The following is a 23296-nucleotide window of genomic DNA, read 5'->3' on the forward strand; positions in this document are numbered from 1 at the left end:
AAAAATAGGAGGAGTACTAAATTTAGTGAGGGATCACACTCAAAAGTGCAATATGTAGAAGAACAGGTACACAGGCTCAAGCATGCCTACCCACCTCTCTCCACTGCCCATGTGTAGCCCTCTCTTATATGTGGCTCTCCTTCCAAGTATGTTGGAGTATTCCGCAGGGAAAGTGTGGTTTTTTAAAAAAAGATAATTAAGGTGTGGGAATCCTTAAAATCAGAGGGTTTTGGGCAAGTTGCAAAAGGCAGGCCTCAGAGACAGCAGAAATGTGATTAGAGCTAAGCAGCACCCATAAGATTTGTCAGCAGAAAAATTAAGAAGTAGAAAGTAAGGACAAATAGAACAATGGTCAGTGTATTAATGCTTGGCTAGAATAACTCCCTAAGTTACAGAAAAGTATATCTAGTGAGATACTAGGAAGTTCTAAGCTTAATAATGGAACTCTGTGCACTGTATCTTAAGGCTTACAAGCAGGTATTGTATTCGAAATAAGCAAGCATTGTTTTAACCAAAGGTACGTGTGCTTATAGTAGTTAGATAGAACTACTGTCAATATGCTTTTGCTTTGTGTGATTGGTCAAAAAGCTTTTAAAGTCAGTTGCAACATTAAGTTCTTAGTCTGCTGCCAAAGATGTGAGCTGCTGGCATCTTCCCATTGTCAAAACCATGTAATGAGACTGATGCTGGAAAATAAACAGCTCAAAACACGTTCCTCAGCAGTCCCGTCCCGTTCGTGATTTGTACATAGTCCCCCGGCCGGCGATATAAGGTAGTTGCAATCATTGAAGGATCTCATGCAAACAAAGATCATGCAACAGGCTCTCAGGGACACATCTCGGGAGAAAAGCCACTTCTTTCCAAAGACATGAGCACCCTCTGGTGCCCAAGGACAGGTTGAGCACCTTATTTCAACCTCAAGAATTCACTTCTGAAATGTTCAGGTAGAAGCCATTGCTATCTCTTCCTAGTGCACCTAGAGCTTCAAAACTAGCAACCTCGTAAGAGGAGGTAGAAAGGACTAAATGATAAAGCACAGATCACAACAGCCAGGGTGATGAAGTCCTTTCACACAGGAAAACTGAGACATGTGGGCAGGTGGCCTTCCCCAATGCCCAGCCTCCCAATGCCAATCCCACAGACTCCCAAAAATCCCAATGCCACAATTTTTAAACGAGTATCAGAGCTGCCCACTCCAGGACAACTGATAAAGGCACCTCACAGAGTTTATCTCATAACTCTAATAGGCACAGAATGTGAGGGGGAAAAAACCCCAAACAATTTCTATCTCTTGTATGTGCTCATCTGATCTGAGATACTCTCATTATAGATGAAAATACTTGCTAAGCTGTCATTCTTAGTATTAAACTGTGACAGCATGTTCCAAAGCCCTGCCACACATAATTTACTCCCTTTATCAAACCTTCTGCTTTTTTTTCTTTCCATTTTGCTGATTGGGAGAGAACTAAGGGATTCCACCCACACAACACTACTGAGTGGCCTCAGTGTGTTGCTTGGGCACCAAGGCCTCTGGTTTCCATCTGTATAAGGACACAGGGGAACCCAAAATAGTTTGGATGCATTAGGCCAAGCACAGTGCTTACTGTCAGGAAATAGTACTTTTGGTGATTATTCCTGGCAGCTACAATTATAGTTAAAAGTCAATGTTCATGGAAAAGCCCTCTTCAGACCTAAAGCAATAGGTGTTCCCTACAACCATTGTTTCACACCAGCCAGTTCATGACTAACAGAGTATTCCATCTGGATATACTAGATCACCATAGGATTCTAGAAACTGACACTAAAATGGGCAACTGAACAGCCAAAAACACTTTTTGGAGGGTCACTACTCCCCTGGCTTAAAGGAAACAGACACTATCCAACAGAAAAACCTAAAAGGTTCTGTTTTCAGTGCTTAGCCACTGGCCACCAAGGCAGTCAGGTCTGGAGAATAGGACACATGAGAGGAGGCTGGGAGAATTGAGCCTACTCAGACTGGAGAAGGCTGAGGGTGACCTTACTGCTGTCTGCAACTGCCTAACTGAAATACACCAAAAAGATGGATCTAGACTTTTCCTGAAGGTGCACAGTGAGAGCAAAAAAAGCAAAGAACACACACGGAAACATAGAACATTCCAATCATATACCAGAAAAACAAAGAATTACCAAGAGGGTGGTCAAGCACTGGCACGGGATGCCCAGAGGAAGTGTGCAATCTCCATCTTGGGGAGATGTTCAGGACTTGCCAGGACACAGCCTGCAACAGCCTGGTCTGGTTAGACCTATTTTGAGCAGGTTCTAGGTCCCTTCCAACCTAAATGATGATTCTATGGTTCTAATTATAGCTTGGTGTCTCTTTGCCCAAAGGTAATGCTCATCCTTCCAAGCTGCTCCAGCTCTGACACAGACCAGCTGGGTTCCTGTATTAAGAGCAATTTAGATGTACTTTCAAAAAGTGCTGAGCTCTGATGGTTAACTGCAAATTTCATCCACATCAAATCTGCCTGGAACATCTCTCTAAATAACTGCTGCCCCTGTCATCAAATTCTATGATTTTACTGCTAACTGAAAGTTTGTAACTTTTCTTTATTCCTGGCACTTGTTCACTGAGTAATTCCTGAACTTCTTGAGTTTCTGCCAAAAAACCAACATACCATTAGGACTGACACATCAGTTATTAAGATCTGTACCCACAATCCAGAAGATCTGGACAGACAACTCTGGGTAATAAAGGGAGATCAGTATCCAACTTACCATCAGACAATGTTAGATAACTTTGACAATCACAATGTCACCTGTTTGAGCCACCCCATCAGAAGAGCCATCAATTCATCTAAAATTACATTTGGAGAGATGGTAATTTCTGCAAGCCAAAGCCAAGACTTGGCTACAGTAGGAGGTAATTTATCCCATGGATTCAAAACCTGACAACTTTGTATTTGTAGGGTGGTATTTTATAAAGCACATAATGTCATAAAAATGTCAACATCAAACCCAAAATGAGCTCCTGGAACAAAGGAAAGCTATGGGGGTTTTCAAACATTTTCACTTGCCTGACAGAGTGCCAAAGAATTTGTTATTTTATCAGCTACATCTTATGCAACACACACAGCCCACCTGCTGAAGGAGCAAATTTCCACTGTTTGGAATCACCAGTTCAAGACAAAACCATGACATACTCCTGATGCTCACAGGAAGACTCATCAAGCAGTAAGTAGTTAGAGGCTACCTGATAGCATTTTGCTTATTTTCTCTTCACACTGCATACAGTTTTTTTTTCCCTGTGACAAAATGCTGCAAATGAGGGTTGGCCATTAAGTACAGAGAATTGTCTTTGTGGTTGGTTCTGTCTTGCAAACTTTCAACTGACAGGATCAGGCCACCGTGCAGCTGAGGAAAATTCAATGTTATCACCAGCTGTCACTCTAGTGAAACTGAGTCTTGTTTTAAGACCAAAGAAGCAACATTTCTCAAGCATTAGAGAAGTGTCTTTTGCGGAGATATTGCACCTTTTCCTGAAAGAGTGCATTTTTTTTTTTCTTTTTTTTAATTAATGGCAGCTGTTTTGCAACAGGAAGTAAGCAATTTGAAAATTATGAAAAGTCATTTTATAAACCTGCACTTGTTCCTTGTTCAGGAAAGTCTGTTTATATGGTCAGCTCTGAATGACAGATCTTCATCAAAATTATTCCATTTTACCAGCTCATCCAGTATGGTTGAGATCACCAGGTCCCAAGAGAAACTCCTGTAAACTAACACAGCCCCATGAGCTGTTCTGCCTTTAAAAAGTCTTCAGCTGAAAATCTGAACACACCATGGAAACCCAGGGCTCATTACTGTCAAATTCTAGAAATTCCTGATTCATTGACTAAGACCCACTTCTAAAAAAAAGAAATATTTTCCACTGATGAATCAAAGCACTTAAAAAAAAATTCTCGTTTTTCTTTCCTGTCTTGTCTAAAGGGTGATGATTTCCATGTTGATATTCTCCAGGCTGTGGGTTTTACTAATGAACTGATGATAATAATAATTACAGCAAACATGCAACACACAAGTTGTCAGATTTTCTGTTTAAGTGAGCTGAACTGATCATCCCTTGATATATATAAGATTATTGTCAAAATTGTAAGACTGCAGGCTCTGGCAACCAGGAAAGCAAATTTCATATATATTTCCCCCTAACTCTGCAAAAAGAACTAAGGTAGTTGGACACTTAAATTCCACTAAATGTGTCCTTCTACATCCATAAGATCAAAACCAGATGGCATCAATTAGACAAGTCACCTGGTTTTTATGTGCCTTGATTTCTTCATGCACAAGAAGGAAATAATTTGTCTGTCCTGTTGTTCAAAGAGTCTTTGTAATGTAGAATGCAGCTGTGAGGCTGCAGGGTAACAATAACTATTTCAAAGGGTGGAAGAAAAGGAAATCCTCTAAACTGCACCTAGGTGCAGAGTTTCCACTGCAGTCAGGCACCATATCTGTGGTGAACAGAGCCCACTGCTCTCTGGAAAATGCTGCACTTTCATATGTGAAACACTTTCAAGTGTCAGAGTGCACCAAACCCACGAATCAAAAGAAACTAACGTTGTTAAGATCATGGACAAATACTTCTCTGTATGTGATTATATGAAAGGTACCATTACAGAATAACAGAGCATTCCAGCAGCCAAAAGGGAGAGCACATCTTGAGTGGAGGAAAGCAGGTGTCCCTTTGGGAATTTACTTCTCACCTTCCACAGCAGCCAGGTCTCACACAATTAGAAACCAGACACCCAGAACTGATCTGAAATGCTGCCATTTGATGACAAGGAAAGCTGCTCTCCACTGATTAGCAGGCTGTAAAGCCAAAGTGCTGTTTGACAAATAACTGCAGGATATTTCATTTGTCCCTTTACCTCAGCTTCTGCCACTACAGCAATATGCCTGCCCAGTTTTACAATGCACACAACCACTTCCAGAGCATTGCTTGCACATGAGTGGAGTACAGGGTGTGACACAAATACATTCCAAACTGTATTCCACTAAAAGTTATTACCTTTTTCTTTCTGTGGCCATGATATGACTTGTAACAGGGTTTTTTTTGAGTAGGTATACATGTTAAAACTTATTCAAGCTTTATGATTAAGTGGAAGCAACATAGTACTAAAGCTTGGTCAAGCTTTCTAACCCAAAATTCATTACTTTCAGAATCTAATTAAAATGCTGAGGCTGAAGTCCAGCTTGCAGATCACTAAATTACTAAAATCCACCAGAAGGCATCTTTTATATTCTTATTTTGTTCCTGAGAAAAGATGTTCTGAACATGTTTAAAATGGGTCAGGTGCATAAAGTCATGGCATCCAACAGACACGTAACAGCCCTTTCCCAGGATCCTGTGTCCTGACGTAACTGAGCAGCACTCATTCCCAAACATCTGTTCTCCCATCACCTTCCAGCTGCCAAATTATTATTAATACATGTTAGGAAACTGTCAGGATGAAGGGTACATAAGTAGAAGAATTAGGGGGTTTTTAAGTATAAAAGAAACAAGCAGGACTCTGTAACACTTGAAAGACCAGAGCAGAAAGGTCCCAGGGCAGAGGAGAAGGGCAAGAGAGGCAGTGTTTGGGAAAATAATGGAATGAGTTATTAAGTAGCTGTTTTTTGAACACTTAAGACAATATCAACATAATAAAAATTTGTCAAAAACAAATCTTTTTCTGACACAGTGAACAAGGGAGAAGCCACAGCTGTGACAGACAGGGAACTGATAAGGCTTTTGATCTCACACCTGAGAATCTGACAAACAGAGTAAGGCATTATGGCCTAAACTAAAGAGCAGATACATCTCTCATATGAAGATGTAATTAGGAATACTTCCCTTGCCAACTGGGAGTCAGATGGTGCTCCACAATGATCTGCCATGCACCTGCTTTATTTTGGATTTTTCTTACTACACTAAAAATGAAACTGAGAAAGCACACTTCCAGAATCTGGGCTGACAACTAACGTGTGGGAAAGACTGTAAGCATCTTAGAAGCAGAACTCAGAATGACAATTTGAAAATTCTATAGAAACAAATGCAAAGTATTACAATAAAAATTCAAATACAAGGGGAGAAATTGGCCAGACAACAAAACCACAGGAAATCTGATAGTTACAGTAGGTTGTAGTGAGAGTGAGAGCGCAAAACAGTTCAGGAAAAAAAAAATGGTAACTTTGACAATATGAAGATATAAGATACAAGAAACAAATATTTTGCTCTGTTCAGCAGCAGTGGAACACAATGCAGCAGAGAAGAAACCTGCTGGTCTCTACATTTAGAGGAAACTGCAGGCAGAGTGGAAAATGGCTAAATTTTAAAACCACAGTTACCAGCAGAAAAATATTAAGAGAACAAAATTTGTTAACTGAAGAAAAATGTGAAATGAGGAAAGGGCAAAGTTAAAATCTTCAAGTACTTCTATAAATAAAAGACAAAATGGAATATCTTTAACCCACAAAGAAAAGAACAAATAATCAGTGGTATCATTTCCAGCACAGAATATAATAGGAAGAAACTCAGTGACCCATAAAAATCATCATGCAATGGAATTATGTCAACAGATCATGTAGTTCCTATCACTAAGGCTTTTCAAAAGAAATTAAAACAAATATTCCATGAAACATTCTGTTAGAGGTTGCTGTAAGATTTTACACTGCTTTAATGAAGTTGGCGCCACCTCAGAAACAAAGGGAGATTAGAAACATGTCAAACTCAGTTACAATCAACTAAAACAAAGCAAATGCTTTACCTAAGGTACAACTCATAAAGCAACACTTCTGCCAATGTGAATAAATTCAACATGGGAATTGAAAATTACAGTTTTACCTGGATTAAACAGAACATTTGTAACCCCTGTATCTGAAAACAAACAGTGGCATTGCTATTTAAGTGGCAAGTGCCGATCTTGAGTTTGTGATACAAAAACAAGGCGCAAAATAAGCTGCTGGAAGGGCTGGGGAAAACTTGAGGTGCTGAAGACAGGTGTGTAAGGGTGGACCCACCCACAGGTTCATCTGCCTGGCTACTACATGTCTTGCATGTGAGTTTGAGTACAAAATGTAACTCAAAGCTGTTGATTTTTTTAACCAGCTCTACAACATTGGGGTTTGCGTCTTGGGCAAAGGGGACTCAGTTGAGTTTCAGTATAATCACAGAATATGCTGTGATGGAAGGGAACCACAAGGTTCGACTGTCGAGTCGAACTCCAGGCCCTGCATATAGCAGCCTCAAGAGTCATAGCGTGTGCCTGAGAGTGTTGTCCAAACACTTCTCAAACTCTGTCAGGCTGGGTGCTGTGACCACTTCCCTGGGGAGCCTGTTCCAGTGTCCAACTACCCTCTGGGTGAAGGAAGAACCTTTCCCCGAGATTAAAATGCAAACTGATTTGTGTGGGGTTTTTGGTTTTTTTTTTTTTTATTACTGCCCCTGCAATGACATCCTGTCGTCTGTCCTGCATTACTACACAGCAGATCCAGTCAAGAATAAAGATTGTGGCACCTGAAACGTATTCTCTCCTCCAAATGCACCACTGCCTTCCCGCCCGGTCTCCCGAGCTCCTGGCCCAGCCTATTCCCAACTCAGGGCGGCTCCATGGTGGCGGCGGTGGCGGCGGTGGCGGCGGCGGCAGCAGCAGCAGCAGCAGCAGCAGCAGCAGCAGCAGCTTCCCAGCAGCTGGGCACCAACGAGCTCGAACGGCCCCTTCAAACACCCCCGGCTGGGCCTCACGGGCCCCTCAGCCAAGGGCCGGGCGGAGCCGGGCGCGTCCCTCCCGGGGCCCGGAGGGGCTCTGCCCCGCGGAGCCACCGCTGCCCCCGGCCCCGAGTCCCCGCTTACCATGGCGATGACGGTGATGAGGATGACGACGGCCGCGATGGCGATGCCCGGCCCGCCCCTGCCCCGGCAACCGAAGCGCCGCCCCCACGCCCGGGCCCGCGATTGGGCGGGAGCGGACACGACGCGCGGGGCGCCCCGCCCGCCGCCGGACGCGGAAGCCGTCGAGGTGACAACCGTGGGGACTGTCGCGACATCACCGCTGCGGGCCGGTCTGTCGGGGCCGGGGCAGGGGGCCCGGGGCTGGGCGGGCGGTGGCTGTGCGAGGGCCTGGATCCTGCAGGGCTCGGTGTCCTGAGAGGTGAGGTGGGTAATGATGCACCCAGTGAGGGAGATGGAGGAGGAGGGGGACGTGTTGGGAGGCTTACAGTGCTCCCGCACGTAACTGGCCGGGACGGTAGCGTGAACTCTGAAGGAGCAGGATCACCGGCAGGTCGTGTCTGATGGAGCAGATAAGTCCAAATGCTCCTAATCAGTCTTTCGTTGAGTATTCTTGCCTCTTCTTGAGCAGCTACGCTTTCATCCTCCTCGTTCTCATCAAGTAAATAGAGATCCTCAATCGCAAGGAACGAATAGCAGTGGTGATTAACACCTAATGCTATTAAGTAAGCGAACACACAACTCCAGTTGTAGAAGCAGATGGTGAGACATCTCTCCAGCTGTAGTTTGAGAAAGCTCAAGGAGGAAAAGATGTTTCTCTTGTCTTCTGTTCATCACAAAAGATAAACCTGCCTGACACAAAACAAATCTTTAGTCTAGAAACCCGAAAGTAGCAGTGTGCTTGCTGCTGCCATTTTCTTTTTAGGGCAGAGAGCTGCTGCAGTGGAAGTCAAAAAGCTGTAGTTAAACCGTTTCAGTTAGTGGTACAGGGAGAGGAAGCAAGGGCCCTGGGGATCTCCCTTGAATAATGGGGAGAACTCAAGGAAAAAAAGCCAGCCAAACAAGATAGGAGTATACTGATCTCAAAGGAATGTAGTTAGACCCTAGAAAAGAGGGATGAGTGACATGTATAACTGAGAGTGGATGGCCCTGTGGATGAATGTGGCAGTGGTCAATGCCTTTGGTGGAGAAAATGGCCAGGATGGTGGTTTGGGCCAAACTGGGGGTCAGCTTTTGTTGTTAGGTTAAATTAAGCATGTGGACCCATTCAGGGCACTGACTCCTTCTTTGACTGAGAATTGGCCCTATCCAAAAGGTTGTTCCATCAAGCAGGACTGAAGGAATTATGCAACTGTGCAGTTGCCATTGTTTTTTCCTCACTTCTTCATCTGATTGAAGCACAGTGTGGGATTTCCTTTTCTTGTGGTTCTGTAATTATTTTAGGTTATCTTGGCACAGTCATGCAGTTGTTCTGTGGGAGTGTTACAGGCTTTGAAAGGGTAAGATGGCACTCACTGAAAAAAGGAGGGAGGGAGACCAGAAAATAAAATTTGAGGAATGAAAACTAGGACAAGATGAGGAGCAATGCAAAGGAGTTGAAGTGCAGCTCTTGGTGAAAAAAAGACACAAGTGCCAGAAGACTTACAATCTTCTCCTTTTAACTCTATGGGATTTGGGGTAGTTTTTATTATTTTATTGTTTTCCCATTTGTTTTGGTGTGGGTTTTTTCACTGTGCTACTGAACTGGAGTTTTGAGGTTTTACTAGAAAACAGGATAATCCAAGATTAACTGCTGTGGTTACTTTGCTAAAGAATTTTTTTTTTTTGCCCCCCCTCCTTATTTCTTCCTCAGACTTACCTTAGGAAGAGCTGACTGCTAAAGAGAAAATGACATCTCTAGAAAAAGGTAGGTTGTTCACAAGACATCTAAGCAGACTGGATTAATAAGTACTTTAACTAGAATTCTAAACACCAGAGTTACACTGTATACCAGGCTCCTTTCATTTAAAATTACTCCTTTTATGTAGCTATGAGGAAGTAGTAGTGTGACTTCACTATTGCAGTGAAAACCAGAGCTGCCTGAATGGAACAGCAATTGAATGTAGTTTTTCTAATCCAGCTTGATATTGAAAAATAAGTTTGTCACTGGTACTGTGATCTGTCTGTACACTTGTCTGACAGCCTCCTCTGGTATTTAGAACCTGTTGGTACTGATTTAGCAAACTTGAAACTAAGCCAATATGTGTTATTACAGCACTTTTGAAATCCATTAATATTTGGATAGAAGACACAAGCTCACATTACTGCCTGCAGTATGAGAAAAAAAGCAGTATGTGTAGCCATGCCCTCAGAAACTTTTTATCTCTTGCCCATTGTGAGGAATCTGCACTACAATAATAATTCATTCAGCTGAAAACTTAGAGGACTTAAATAAAATTAATTTCAGTAAATGTCATGTATATTGGGGACTATGGAGCAGAATGCAGCATTACTGGGAATGCTGGAGTCTATAGTTCAGAAATGGAGCAGAACTGGATTGTTGGCTTTTCTTAAACCTTCACTTGGGCAACTAAAACATGTTAATACTTGAAAGTCTGCTAAACTTCTTAAGGTGTCAGTAGCTGTCTGGGTAGTAGCTTCTTGCTTCATTTGCTTCTTGCTTTTTAAATGAAACTGCTCTGATTCTGCCAGCTCCCAAAACCTGATTTTGTTTTCAGCCTATGAGTAATGTTGTCAAGAATTTTTTTTTCCCAGGAAAGCTCTTTTTTGTGTCTGCATTTAATCCTGTATGGCAGCAAGAAATTAAAATTAATGCAATTCAGATCAGTGTTTGTGTCTTGTACTGCTGTTGTTAATGAGCAATGCACATTTGAGTAAGGACTTACTTGAGCAAGGGCTTACTGTGAGTGTTTGGTGAGACACTGGACCAGGTTCCCAGGGAAGTTGTGGATGCCTCATCCCTGGAAGAGTTCAAGAACAGGTTGGACAGGGCCGTGAGCAACCTGGTGTAGTGGAAGGTGTTCCTGCCCACAGCAGGGGTGTTGGAACAAGATGATCCTGAAAGGTCCCTTCCAATCCAAAGCATTCTATGGTTTTATGACTTGTGCTTGATAATCACTGCTGCAATGGACTGTTTGACACATGCAGTGTAGAATTAAAATCTCTAACTTTGAAGTACAGAAATTAAGGGAAGACTTACAATGACACTATAACCAAGTGAAAGGTGGTAAACTTTTCCTCCACAATTTCTAAATTTCAGTTGATGATGCCTCAGCACCCATTCGAGGACCTGGAGATGGCATGGAAACAGAGCAAACAGCTGGAGCAGTGGAAGTAATCACTGGAGCCAACACTGCCAGCCATCACACTCACCACAGCCCCCATAAAAAGACAGCTTCTTCCCTGAGTCCTGGAGTTCTGCAGCTGGGAAAAGTACATGCAGATAAATCAGTGGAGATTGAAGCTATTAGAATATTAGTCCCCAAAGCAGCCATCACTCATGTTGTTCCAACTAAAAATGCTAAGGTAGCTAAATCTGTGAGACATAAAGGAGACACATTTCATCAGTCAGATGGAGCCACAGATCCCAAGAAAGAACAGATAGAGCTGAAAACTGAAATTGAAAAGCTAAAGAATTCAGAAAAGCGGTTGTTACAAGATAAAGAAGGTCTCTCTAATCAGCTGCGTATACAGACAGAGGTAAGAAATTAAAGGTGTTTTCTCTCCCACAGGTGAAGTGTTTTGGTTTGTATAAGGAGTTTGTGAATGTGAGCTAAGAGAACTGATATGACACTCAAGCGTTAAAACAAATAGGTTCCTGTCCAAGACTGAGCACCAAGATGTTTTCTATTACCATCCCAGTAGCAGTTGCATCTGGACAGTTTTCCTTATCTCCTGTTAATAGGCCCATCAATGTCTTGCCACATGACTCAGAGATAACACTCTCCAGGAGCCAGTTCTGTTTAACGGGTGATTAAGAACACACCTTGTGACTCAAAATAACATCAGCCCATTGTGAGATGCTCCGCCCAGGGAGAGAAGCTAGGCCTTCCCACCTGGATAAATCCAGGGATTTCTAGACAGAAAAGCAGTCTTTCCACAGGTTTCTGAGAAGACACAGCAACCACATCTGCCACTCCAATTTGGACTGCTACCAGCACGCTGGCCAAAGGGGTGTCAGGTTGTATTCTGACTTTGTCAATGGTCTTCCTTTTGTATCATTGCATGTATTTTTGTGGTTTTTTTTTTTCTTTTCCTAATAAATTGTATTTCTGACTTGGAGTCTCTCACTGGTTTTGCTTTCAAACCAGAACATATTTTTGGCGCCCAACGTGGGGCAAGAAGGTACTGAGAGAAGTCAGAATTACAATTTTGTATTGTAGAGGGTACCTATTCATTATGATGCTTAACTTGCTTTTTTGGGTCTTATACCTAGCTCTCTATATTTTCCTGAACGTGGGGAATTATCTGGCAGTTGTAATGCTCATGTGTAAACCAGGGTATGGTATGAGAATTGCTTTATTGATCTATTATGTCTATTGCATTATAACCTCCGAGGCAATGAACATGATTTGGAATATGTACTCAATTCTGTTTGCTTGTCCTAATCTAGGCTGCTACATCTGGGGCCTCGGCAACCACACCCAGCCCCTGGGGGGAGGGGTAAAGATTGATTTTTTCCAACCTTTCAGGCTTGACACAGCAGTTTTTGAAAATGTTAAGTTCCCTCTGGATGCCAAGGACAGCATAATGTTGTTGTTAGTTCTGCTTTGTCTTCTCTGCACAGTCTGCAACATGCTTAGAAACAAAACACTACATAGTGTGATGCAGCAAAACATACATAGTGTGATGCAGCGTCTTCTTGAGGAAGAAGAAACAAGGAGCAAAGCAGCAGTGTCTGTGTCTGTACAAAATGCCACAACAGCATCCATGTCGATGCAGACTGTCACAGAGGAGGAAGGAAGCAAAAGTAAAACAACAGTGTCCGTGTCTATGCAGACTGTCACGGAGGAGGAAACCAAAAGCAAAGCAAGGGTGTCTATGCCTACACAGACCTACACAGAGGAGGAAGGGACCGAAAGCGCCATCAGCATCTCCACACAAACCATCGCCAAACCAGAGCAGCCTGAACCAATAGTAGTTGCCCCCATTCAGAAGAAGAAATCAAGGAGCAAATCAGTCCGCATAGTGACTGATGAGGACACTGCAGGACTTTTGCACCCAGCAGAAGAAACAGAACCAGAGATCATCACTCGCTCTCTATCCCTGGGTGAGCTGCGTAACCTGCGGAGGGAATTCACCCGCCAGACAAACGAGTCCATCCTGACCTGGCTGCTCCGCATCTGGGATGCTGCAGCCAATAACTCCATTCTGGATGGAAGTGAGGTCAGACAACTGGGATCACTGTCCCGGGATGTGGTCATCGACCAGGGCATCGGGAGAACCCAAGAAACTCTCAGCCTCTGGCAGTGACTGCTTGCAAGTGTGAGGGACAGATACCTTTGTAAAGAAGACCTCCAGGTGCACCAAGGAAAATGGAACACCATGGAACAAGGTATCCGATGCCTGAGGGAATTGGCTGTATTGGAAATAATTTTCTCAGAAGATGAGAGATTTCCTAAGAGTCCAGACTGTGTCCAGTGCACATCGCAAATGTGGTTGAGATTTGCACGGCTTGGACCAGAGATGTACTCCCGTTACCTGGCAACACTGCAGTGGAGGGAAGGCGAAGACAGGGTGGGTGTCTTAGCTAATAAATTAAGAATTTACGAGGATACTGTCACCGCCCCATTTCGTACCCATGTCTCGTCTGTGGAAACAAGGTTGGCTGAGCAAGTCCGGGACTTGATTGAAGAGAGTCATCAGAAACTAAAAAAGGAACTTAAGGAAGAAGTCTACCATATTTCACCAGAACCAACAAGAGTCTCTGCCATTAGGAGCCGGCGTTCCCAAGCCAAGGAGAAAGGATACACTCCACGAGGAAACCTCTGGTTTTTTCTTCAGGAGCATGGAGAAGACATAAAGCAGTGGGATGGAAAACCCACCTCTTCTTTAGCAGCCCGAGTACATGAACTAAAAAGAACACCTAACACAAAAAGCTCATCTAGAGTCAATGCTGCTCCAGTCTCTCACACACAGAATTCCAGACAATATAGGAATGATGATATAACTGATCCTCTTGAAGGAACCTCAAGAACCTATTTACAGGAAGAGAGCAACGTATACCATGACCAGGAATAGAGGGGCCCTGCCTCTAGCCAGGTAGAGGACAGGGACAATCGGATCTATTGGACTGTGTGGATTTGATGGCCTGGCACGTCTGAACCACAAAAATATACAGCTTTGGTTGACACCGGTGCCCAATGTACCCTGATGCCATCAAGATATGTAGGAGCAGAATCCATTTCTATTTCTGGGGTAACAGGAGGATCCCAGCAGCTTACTGTATTGGAGGCTGAAGTGAGTTTAACTGGGAATGGGTGGCAGAAACACCCCATCGTGACTGGCCCAGAGGCCCCATGTATCCTTGGCATAGACTATCTCAGAAATGGATATTTCAAAGACCCAAAAGGACATCGCTGGGCTTTTGGAATAGCTGCTGTAGAGGCAGAAGACATCAGGAAGCTGAATACTTTACCCGGTCTCTCAGACGACCCCTCTGCTGTGGGACTGCTGAAAGTTGAAGAACAACATGTGCCAATTGCCACAGCAACAGTACACCATCGGCAATATCGTACCAGCAGAGACTCTGTGATCCCCATCCATGAGATGATTCGTAAACTCGAGAGCCAAGGGGTGGTCAGCAAGGCCCATTCACCTTTCAACAGCCCTATATGGCCAGTGCGCAAGTCCAGTGGGGAATGGAGACTGACGGTGGATTACCGTGGCCTGAATGAGGTCACACCACCACTGAGCGCTGCCGTGCCAGACATGTTGGAGCTTCACTGTGAGCTGGAGTCCAAGGCAGCAAAGTGGTACGCGACCATCGATATTGCGAACGCCTTCTTCTCCATTCCTTTGGCAGCAGAATGCAGACCTCAGTTTGCCTTCACCTGGAAGGGAGTGCAGTACACCTGGAACCGACTGCCCTAGGGGTGGAAGCACAGTCCCACCATCTGCCATGTACTGATCCAGGCTGCACTGGAAAAGAATGAGGCTCCCAAACATCTACAATATATTGATGACATCATTGTGTGGGGGAGCACAGCAGGGGAAGTCTTCGAAAAAGGAGAAAAAATTATCCAGATTCTGCTGAAAGCTGGTTTTGCCATTAAGCGAAGCAAGGTTAAGGGACCAGCTTGAGAAATTCAGTTTCTAGGAGTCAAGTGGCAAGATGGATGTCGTCAGATCCCAACAGAAGTAATCGACAAGATCACCACTATGTCTCCATCTACCAACAAGAAGGAGACACAAGCTTTCCTAGGTGCCATAGGCTTTTGGAGGATGCACATTCTCGAGTATAGCCAGATTGTGAGCCCTCTCTACCTGGTCACCCGCAAGAAGAATGGTTTCCACTGGGGCCCTGAGCAGCAACAAGCTTTCACCCAGATCAAGGAGGAAATCGCTCATGCGGTAGCCCTTGGACCAGTCAGGACAGGACCAGAGGTAAAGAACGTGCTCTATTCTGCAGCCGGGAACAATGGTTTGTCCTGGAGCCTTTGGCAGAAAGTGCCTGGGGAGACTCGGGGTCGACCACTGGGATTCTGGAGCTGGACCTACAAAGGCTCTGAAGCAAACTGCACTCCCACAAAGAAGGAAATCTTGGCTGCCTATGAAGGAGTTCACGCTGCCTCAGAAGTAACTGGCACCGAAACGCAGCTGCTTCTAGCACCCTGGCTACCAGTGCAGGGGTGGATGTTTAAAGGAAAGGTTCCTTCCACACATCATGCCACAGACACCACATGGAGTAAATGGATTGCCCTCATCACTCAGCGTGCCTGTATTGGAAATCCGAATTGCCCTGGGATTCTGGAAATTATAACAAATTGGCCTGAGGGGGAGACTTTTGGATTGTCTTCTGAAGAAGAAGAAGAGCAAGTGGTACGTGCCGAGGAGGCCCCACCATGTAATGAGCTACCGGAAACTGAAAGACAATATGCCCTTTTTACGGATGGTTCCTGCCGAATCATAGGCACTAGTCGGAAATGGAAAGCTGCAGTGTGGAGCCCCACACGACAAGTGGCACAAGCTACTGAGGGACAAGGTGGATCGAGTCAGCTTGCAGAGCTTAAAGCTGTCCAGCTGGCTTTGGATATTGCTGAGCGAGAGAAGTGGCCGAGGCTCTATCTCTACACTGACTCATGGATGGTAGCTAATGCTCTGTGGGGATGGCTGAGTCGCTGGAAAAAGGCCAACTGGCAGCGCAGAGGGAAACCCATCTGGGCCGCCGAGATCTGGCAGGACATTGCCACCCAAGTAGAGAAGCTGACCATGAAGATTCAACACGTGGATGCACACATACCCAAGAGTCGGGCTACTGAAGAGCATCACAACAACGAACAGGTAGACCGAGCTGCCAAGGTGAAAATATCACAAGTAGACATAGATTGGCAGCATAAGGGAGAATTATTCCTAGCTCGTTGGGCCCATGATGCTTCTGGTCATCAGGGGAGAGACGCAACATACCAATAGGCTCGTGAGCGAGGGGTGGACCTTACTATGGACAACATCTCACAGGTCATACACGACTGTGAGACCTGCGCTGCAATCAAACAGGCCAAGCGGATGAAGCCTCTGTGGTACGGTGGGCGATGGCTAAAATACAGGTATGGGGAAGCCTGGCAAATCATGCTTCCCCAAACCCACCAAGGCAAGCGCTATGTACTGACCATGGTGGAAGCAACCACAGGATGGTTGGAAACCTACCCTGTGCCTCATGCCACTGCCCAGAACCCCATCTTAGGCCTAGAAAAGCAGGTCTTGTGGAGACATGACACCCCTGAGAGAATTGAGTTGGACAATGGGACCCATTTCAAGAACAGCCTTATCAACACCTGGGCCAGAGAACATGGCATTGAGTGGATATATCATATCCCCTATCATGCACCAGCTGCCAGGAAAGTTGAATGATGCAATGGACTGCTTAAGACCACCCTGAAGGCACTCGGTGGGGGAAACTTCAGGAATTGGGAATTGAACTTAGCAAAAGCTACCTGGATGGTCAACACCTGAGGGTCCATCAATCGAGCTGGTCCTGCCCAATCAGAACCCTTGCACACAGTGGATGGAGATAAAGTCCCTGTGGTATATATGAAAGGTATTTTAGGAAAGACTGTTTGGATTAATCCCACCCCAGGCAAAGACAAACCCATCCGTGGGGTTGTTTTTACTCAAGGACCTGGTTATATTTGGTGGGTAATGCAGAAGGATGGGGAAACCCGTTGTGTACTACAAGGAAACTTAGTCCTAAGTGAGGACTATGTGTAAGGTTTCATCATGATGCAGATGGAAATAGGAAAAGGGGTGGATAATGTCCAAGACTGAGCACCAAGATGTTTCCTATTACCATCGGAGTAGCAGTTGCATCTGGACAGTTTTCCTTATCTCCTGTTAATAGGCCCATCAATGTCTTGCCACATGACTCAGAGATAACACTCTCCAGGAGCCAGTTCTGTTTAACAGGTGATTAAGAACACACCTTGTGACTCAAAATAACATCAGCCCATTGTGAGATGCTCCGCCCAGGGAGAGAAGCTAGGCATTCCCACCTGGATAAATCCAGGGATTTCTAGACAGAAAAGCAGCCTTTCCACAGGTTTCTGAGAAGACACAGCAACCACATCTGCCACTCCAATTTGGACTGCTACCAGCACGCTGGCCAAAGGGGTGTCAGGTTGTATTCTGACTTTGTCAGTGGTCTTCCTTTTGTATCATTGCATGTATTTTAGTTTTGTTTTTTTTTTTTTTTTCTTTTCCTAATAAATTGTATTTCTGACTTGGAGTCTCTCGCTGGTTTTGCTTTCAAACCAGAACAGTTCCCTTTTGAACTTACCTGCTGAAATGTAGAGTAGAAGTACATCAAAGTATTCCATTGCTGCTTCTCTGACAACAGATGAAAGAGTCAAAGACTTAGCTAGGAGAAACACACCAGATAGCTGCGAGGAAATTAATCTTTCATGAGGAAAGACTTTGCTTCTTAATCACTAAGTGATAAGTGTTATGCCTTAGAAGGGTTGACTATAACTTCCTATTTCATACAACTGTGGATGTCTTGTCTAATCCTTTGTTATCTTACTGATTCAGGAGTTGAATACTACTGAAACTTTGTTTCCTGCAGTAGGCATTCATTCTTCCACTTTGACTGTTAGAATTTAAACAAGAATGTGTTGGACATGCATTAGGCTCAAATGTTTATGCTTGCCTGGATATGTCCCATTCTGGAAAGAGAAAGACAATTTACTGTTGGTAATTTGGAATAAGTTGCACTGCATTCTTAGGAGTGTTTATTCTCTATTGATAGTTACAAGGGAGTCTGGTCTAATTCCAGATCAATCGGGAGTTGAAGAAATTACTTGTTGCTTCTGTTGGGGACGATCTGCAGTATCACTTTGAACGGATGGCTCGTGAGAAGAATCAGCTCATCCTAGAAAACGAAGTCCTGGGCCGGAATATGGCTCAGTTGTCAGAACAATTGGAGCGCATGTCTATACAATGTGATGTGTGGAGAAGCAAATTCCTAGCAAGCAGGTATTCCCTCTCATGGAGCTGTCCTAACAGCATTCTATTTCAGTCTTTCATCACATACACTCATTACAGTGTGCTTACATATGCAGAGGACAGCCACAACAGCCATAGTGATACCTACTATGAAATCTGAGAATACAGGAAAGGTATAAAGAAAGTAAGCTCCTTGTAAATCTGAATAGTCCTGCTTTTCAGAGGTAATACAGTGAATCCTAAACCTCCTAAAACCTCAACTACAGCTCTTGTCAAGAAAGCAAGAGAAGCTCTTAGTTTTGATAAAACTGCATGCAGTTTAGATATAAAAATGTCTTCTAAGGCAGCTGACTTTTCTTACAGGTAGTTGATTTTCATCACCAACCCCCCTCCAGTATGATACAGTCATCAATTTGAGAAGAAGCTGATGTGTTTAAGAGCTCTGCTTATAGTGAGTCAGGGATCTACTGTAGAAGAAAGAGTAGGGGGACCTCTTTATCAAACACTGGTTGTGTTACTGCTCAGGACTTTACTGTTACTTCTTTAACCATAAAAGCGGGTCTGAAAGTCAAAATCTCATTTGACAATGACTTTAAACTTGCTTAGTTGTCTTACCAGATCTGTAAATAGCGTTCTAGGATTTTTAATTTTCTACTATACTTGGATATAACTGAATTATGATGCTTAATGCATATCACAAAAGACCTTACTACTTGAAGGAAATGGCAATAGAATACAGTCTCCTCTCTTTAATTTGCTGGAGAGTGTTCAGCATATGGGGTGAATGAATGGTAACTTGTGTAATATATGGGGTGTAATGGTACTTCTAAGTCCTAGCTGAGCAAGAGTTACTAGGCAAACTTGGGTTTTTTAACATTATGAGGAGTTCTGAAATCAGAGCTGTGAGTCTTAGCAGTGTGGTTAAAGTAACACTCTTCAATATTGTAACATTCTGGTTCATTTTTATCTCGTATTTCTAACTGGTGGTTGTTTAAATGTCATTCTGGTTTTTGCATTTGGAATATCACAGGCATTTGAAATGCCTGCTGGAGGGACAGTGCCAAGCCTCATGGCATAGCAAAATGTGACAACAGCTGTCCCCTTTGTAGCTCTTAAACACTCATATCTGGCATCTGGTGATTTCCCCTTAGTAGGGCAAAGAGGTAAATGAATGCAGTCTATAGCCATAGCTTCCATTTTTAGAGAAGAGTGAACAGATGTGATTACAACATACTTGTGAGAATTGTTAGTAAAAGAAAAATGTATTTAGCTTTTTCTTTCACAGGATCCTTGTCAATGTATACTTTCCCAAGGTGTTTTGAAATGTCTGTTACTAGATTTGTATTAAGTGACCTGAGATTGTTTAAACTCAGTCAAAACATAATCTTGCACTGATGTTGGCTGTAGTTGAACAGAAATTATTCTTAATTAGGTTGATATAGGCTCTGCATGGGGGAGGGGACAGAGAACAGCAGCTTAATACTCAGGTTGAGCAGAGAAATTATGGTCTGTAGTAGAAAAAAGTAACTTTCAAGCTGTTCACTTGCACTACTGACTGGAGATTTCCTTTGCAGGGTGATGGCTGATGAGCTCACCAATACCAGAGCAATTCTTCAGCGCCAAACGAGGGATGCACAAAGTGCAATCCAGGACTTGCTGAATGAACGCGACCAGTTCCGTCAAGAGATGATTGATACACACAAGTATGATTTTTCTAATCCAGACTACCTCTGTGCAAACTTCATTTTTGTCAGTTTATTTTAGGCTAGAGGAGAATCAAATAACTTTCCCCTCTTCCAGTGATACTCAAAAAATATGCTGATGTATAGTATGGTCACTTTTCAGTCTTAGAGCTGAAAGAGTAAAAGTAATAGAATGCTTTCTTCATTCCCAGAGGTCTGCATTCATAAGGGTAATAAACTATGGAACTGACATCCCTCACATCCTTAGGCTTTCTTTCTTTAATTACTTACTGTCTTGACTTCAAGTCTTCTCTGTTTCCTTCCAAAATACCAAAGAGGAGATTCTTCTACCTACATGCACTTTACAGTGCTTATTCTGCCAGATGTCAAATAAGTGTTCCCAGGATTAATGTCCTGTGTTGGTGAGGCCTTGCCTTGGAGAATAGCCCATTTGTCTCCTTGTTCTTAAACACTTTTTTTTGTCCATTTCTTTGGTTTAAGATTTAGCTTATGCAGTAAACCTTGGGAAGAGATGATTCCTCTGAAGTGTGCTGGGTGCTGATTATATATTATAGAATACAAAGCCCACTAACAGTGCTTCTTTCCTTTCTGCACAGGTTGCTGGAGGAGCTCATGGTTTCTCTTCAGTGGGGGAGACAACAGACATACTATCCTAGTGCCCAGCCTTACACTACAACAGAGTTAGCAGCTGTGAATTGTAAGCTAGCCAAAACTGTAAGCTCACATCTTCTAGGAAATGTTGGCACTAACAGTCCAAAAAAGACTTCAACAGCTGTGGAGTTTTGCAATACCCCTGCTGAGAAAATGGCTGAAATGGTAAGAACTCTTGATGCATGTTAATCTTTATATTAAGGTTCTGGGTAAACAGATACTTAATTTTCAACTTGGAAAAGAGATGACAAATGGCTTTTGAGCAGAAATCCTTCCTAGCTCTTAGAGAAGGAGAAAGCCCATTAAGCTGTATAAAGAACATTTCAGTGTCAATTTTTCCATCCTTAGATGCTACGTGTACTGGATCCAGCTGCACATCCAGAAACATCAACAGAAGTTTCTTTTTCTGAGACTTCTACACCTTCTTTCCTTTCCACAAAGAAAAGTATTGGAAGGTTTCACCCATATACAAGATACGAAGATGTCACCTTCAATTGTTGCAATCACTGTCAAGGAGAGCTGATAGCCCTTTAAAAGCCCAGCCAAGGCAGCTGCACATGCACTCTTTCTGAAGAATTACACTAGCTGATGTTCAGCAGGCTTCCCTTTGTCCTTTTTCCATAATGGGTGGATTTGCCATTGGAAATTATACAGTTTCTGCTTCTCTACCTCTTGAAGTTAGGGATTGACAGGATTTCCATAGTTTCTGGGATACTTCTACTACTTCTCAATGGGGAAAACTACTTATTTTCTTATACAGAGGCAAGACAAAAAAACATTATGCTGGTCCAACTTATAGAGCATAGACATGCTCTTGACTATTTAATATTTATAGTCCTCTTAGCAAATGTTAATTTCTCTTTAGAGGGAGACAGAAGTGTAACCGCACCAAAAGCAAATGAAGTGCTTATCAGTTATGTCTAAATTTAAAAATAAAATAATGGCAAATGGTCAGTTACATGCTTTTTTTTCTTTAATTTTAGCCAAGGTGATGAACTGCCCTCAAGTCTATGTTCTACCTTTTAAATTTAGTTATAAAAAGGAGTATGTGCAATGATTCTTCATAGCTGTAAATTCTGAAAGCAAGAGTATACACAATGTCAGCCCTCCAGTCAAGGGGGAGATAAAGCTTGAATGAACTCTAGCTATAATATATAAGTAGTAACTGCTTTCAATTGAGTTCTAGAAAACTCTATGAGACGAGGTTTTTCTTGTGTTTCCATAGAGCTGAAATAATGGCTTTTCCATTGTTTCAGCTTCTGGAGTGAAGCTGCAGTGTAGTTGATCCTCAGCAAAGGCAGATTGACATACTTCCTTTAGTACATAGCATTGAATTCTGGCCTGGCATTAGGACTCAGTCCTTGCCCAAGGTCTTCCTGAGTATTATGGGAAGGTGAAGATAAGCAGTAAGTTTGCATAGGTACTGTTTAAAAAAAAGTATTTTTTTACTTGTATGGTTTTATAATCTTGATGTAGATTTGACATAGGTTTGAAGAGAACTTTCAGGAGACAATCTGCTAAATCCAAAGAAGCCTATTTAAGTTTCTTAGTTTCACCCCCAAATTTACCATATGAAGCTGTCTAGTTTAGGGAAAAGGTTTCTGAAATGGTTGCTTTTACTCAATTTTCCTTTGAATCTCATACCCATGATCAGAATATGTAAGCTGTAAGTTCCTGCTGTTGCTGGCCCTGATTTGGTTTACATGAAGAAAGCTACAATAAATTTCCTTTGCTTGCTTTCAAGTTGCAATTGTGGATTTAATGAAGTCACATTTCTGACCCTGTTTTCTCTGTAGCATAAACAGAACTATATGACATTGAACCATAAAACCCTTCACTCTGCTGGTGTGAGGCAATGAACAGAGAAGCACCTCTTATTTAGTTTTCTACAATTATGGAGGTGGTGTGTGTGAACCTTTGCAAACATTCCTCCTGGATTTGCTTGCTAGACACAGGAAGTTCTTCGTGCCTTTGGTGTCAGGGAAAGGTAGTGGAAGGAGGAAGGCACCTGTTACTTATGTGTCCCATTAGCACGTGAAATTTTCATTTTGTGTCCATGCTTGCTCTCTATGCTGGCAAAAGCTGCAACAGAGCAGCCTCCAGTCTAACACCAGTGCTCTCAATGTGCCTGTAAGTAGCTCCAAAAACAACCGAGAAAAATACTACCAGCAAATCTGCTTTGCATCTACTACACTTCTGTCTGCTGCAGTACTCCCAGAAAACACTGTGAATGTTGAAAAAGCAATGCCAGGATCATAAAATCTTTTGGGGCATACAGCTGGATAGAATGCTCTTCTTCTTGCACTAACTTCACGATTTCATGAGTGACTTTGGCATGTTCTCTGTCAAGAGTTCACAATTTAGCTAGGTAAGGTGATGTAGTTTGGTAGATTTATTATAATAAACATTGACATTTATATAAGGAACCTAGCTTCCTTACTACTGGAAAAAGGTCATCATTTTCACACGCTTTTAATTCCATGGAATAGAAAACTACTGAATATGACTTACAGAAGTAAGTTTCAAAACCTGTTGCATGATCACCTAC

General features: G+C 43.1%; 2 protein-coding genes across 6 annotated transcripts in view; one reads left to right on the forward strand and one right to left on the reverse strand.

The window, feature by feature from the left end:
• The window catches only part of NME7 (NME/NM23 family member 7), a 90498-nt gene extending 82545 nt beyond the window's left edge, over nt 1–7953 (reverse strand). Inside the window, exon 1 of one of the 2 annotated variants that reach the window (XM_053934818.1) lies at nt 7862–7953. In XM_053934818.1, the coding sequence (XP_053790793.1) occupies nt 7862–7864 (3 nt within the window). In that variant the 5' untranslated portion in view covers nt 7865–7953. Of the gene's footprint in view, nt 1–7525; nt 7645–7861 lie in introns of those variants that run through there. The other variant, XM_053934820.1, reaches the window with a different exon arrangement.
• Nucleotides 7954–8049: 96 nt separating this feature from the next.
• Nucleotides 8050–22491, forward strand: BLZF1 (basic leucine zipper nuclear factor 1). Of its 4 annotated transcripts, none has more exons than XM_053934538.1 (7): nt 8051–8164; nt 9591–9644; nt 10998–11437; nt 18225–18424; nt 19969–20097; nt 20694–20913; nt 21097–22491. In XM_053934538.1, the coding sequence occupies exons 2-7, from the start codon at nt 9626–9628 to the stop codon at nt 21280–21282; spliced, it is 1194 nt and encodes a 397-aa protein (XP_053790513.1). In that variant the 5' UTR covers nt 8051–8164; nt 9591–9625; the 3' UTR covers nt 21283–22491. The 4 variants fall into 4 exon arrangements, with proteins under 4 accessions (XP_053790516.1, XP_053790513.1, XP_053790514.1 ...); XM_053934539.1 differs by having other exon boundaries at nt 8051–8159; XM_053934540.1 differs by having other exon boundaries at nt 8055–8070.
• Nucleotides 22492–23296: the final 805 nt, after the last annotated feature.

The sequence above is a fragment of the Vidua chalybeata genome, chromosome 2 (genome assembly GCF_026979565.1).
Source record: "Vidua chalybeata isolate OUT-0048 chromosome 2, bVidCha1 merged haplotype, whole genome shotgun sequence".
Classification (NCBI taxonomy): Eukaryota; Metazoa; Chordata; class Aves; order Passeriformes; family Viduidae; genus Vidua; species Vidua chalybeata.

Coding starts and splice junctions, on each gene's coding strand:
- BLZF1 (XM_053934538.1), top strand. Junction 18,425..19,968: donor AGCAAATTCCTAGCAAGCAG/GTATTCCCTCTC, acceptor TTTCCTTTGCAG/GGTGATGGCTGATGAGCTCA. Junction 20,098..20,693: donor GAGATGATTGATACACACAA/GTATGATTTTTC, acceptor CTTTCTGCACAG/GTTGCTGGAGGAGCTCATGG.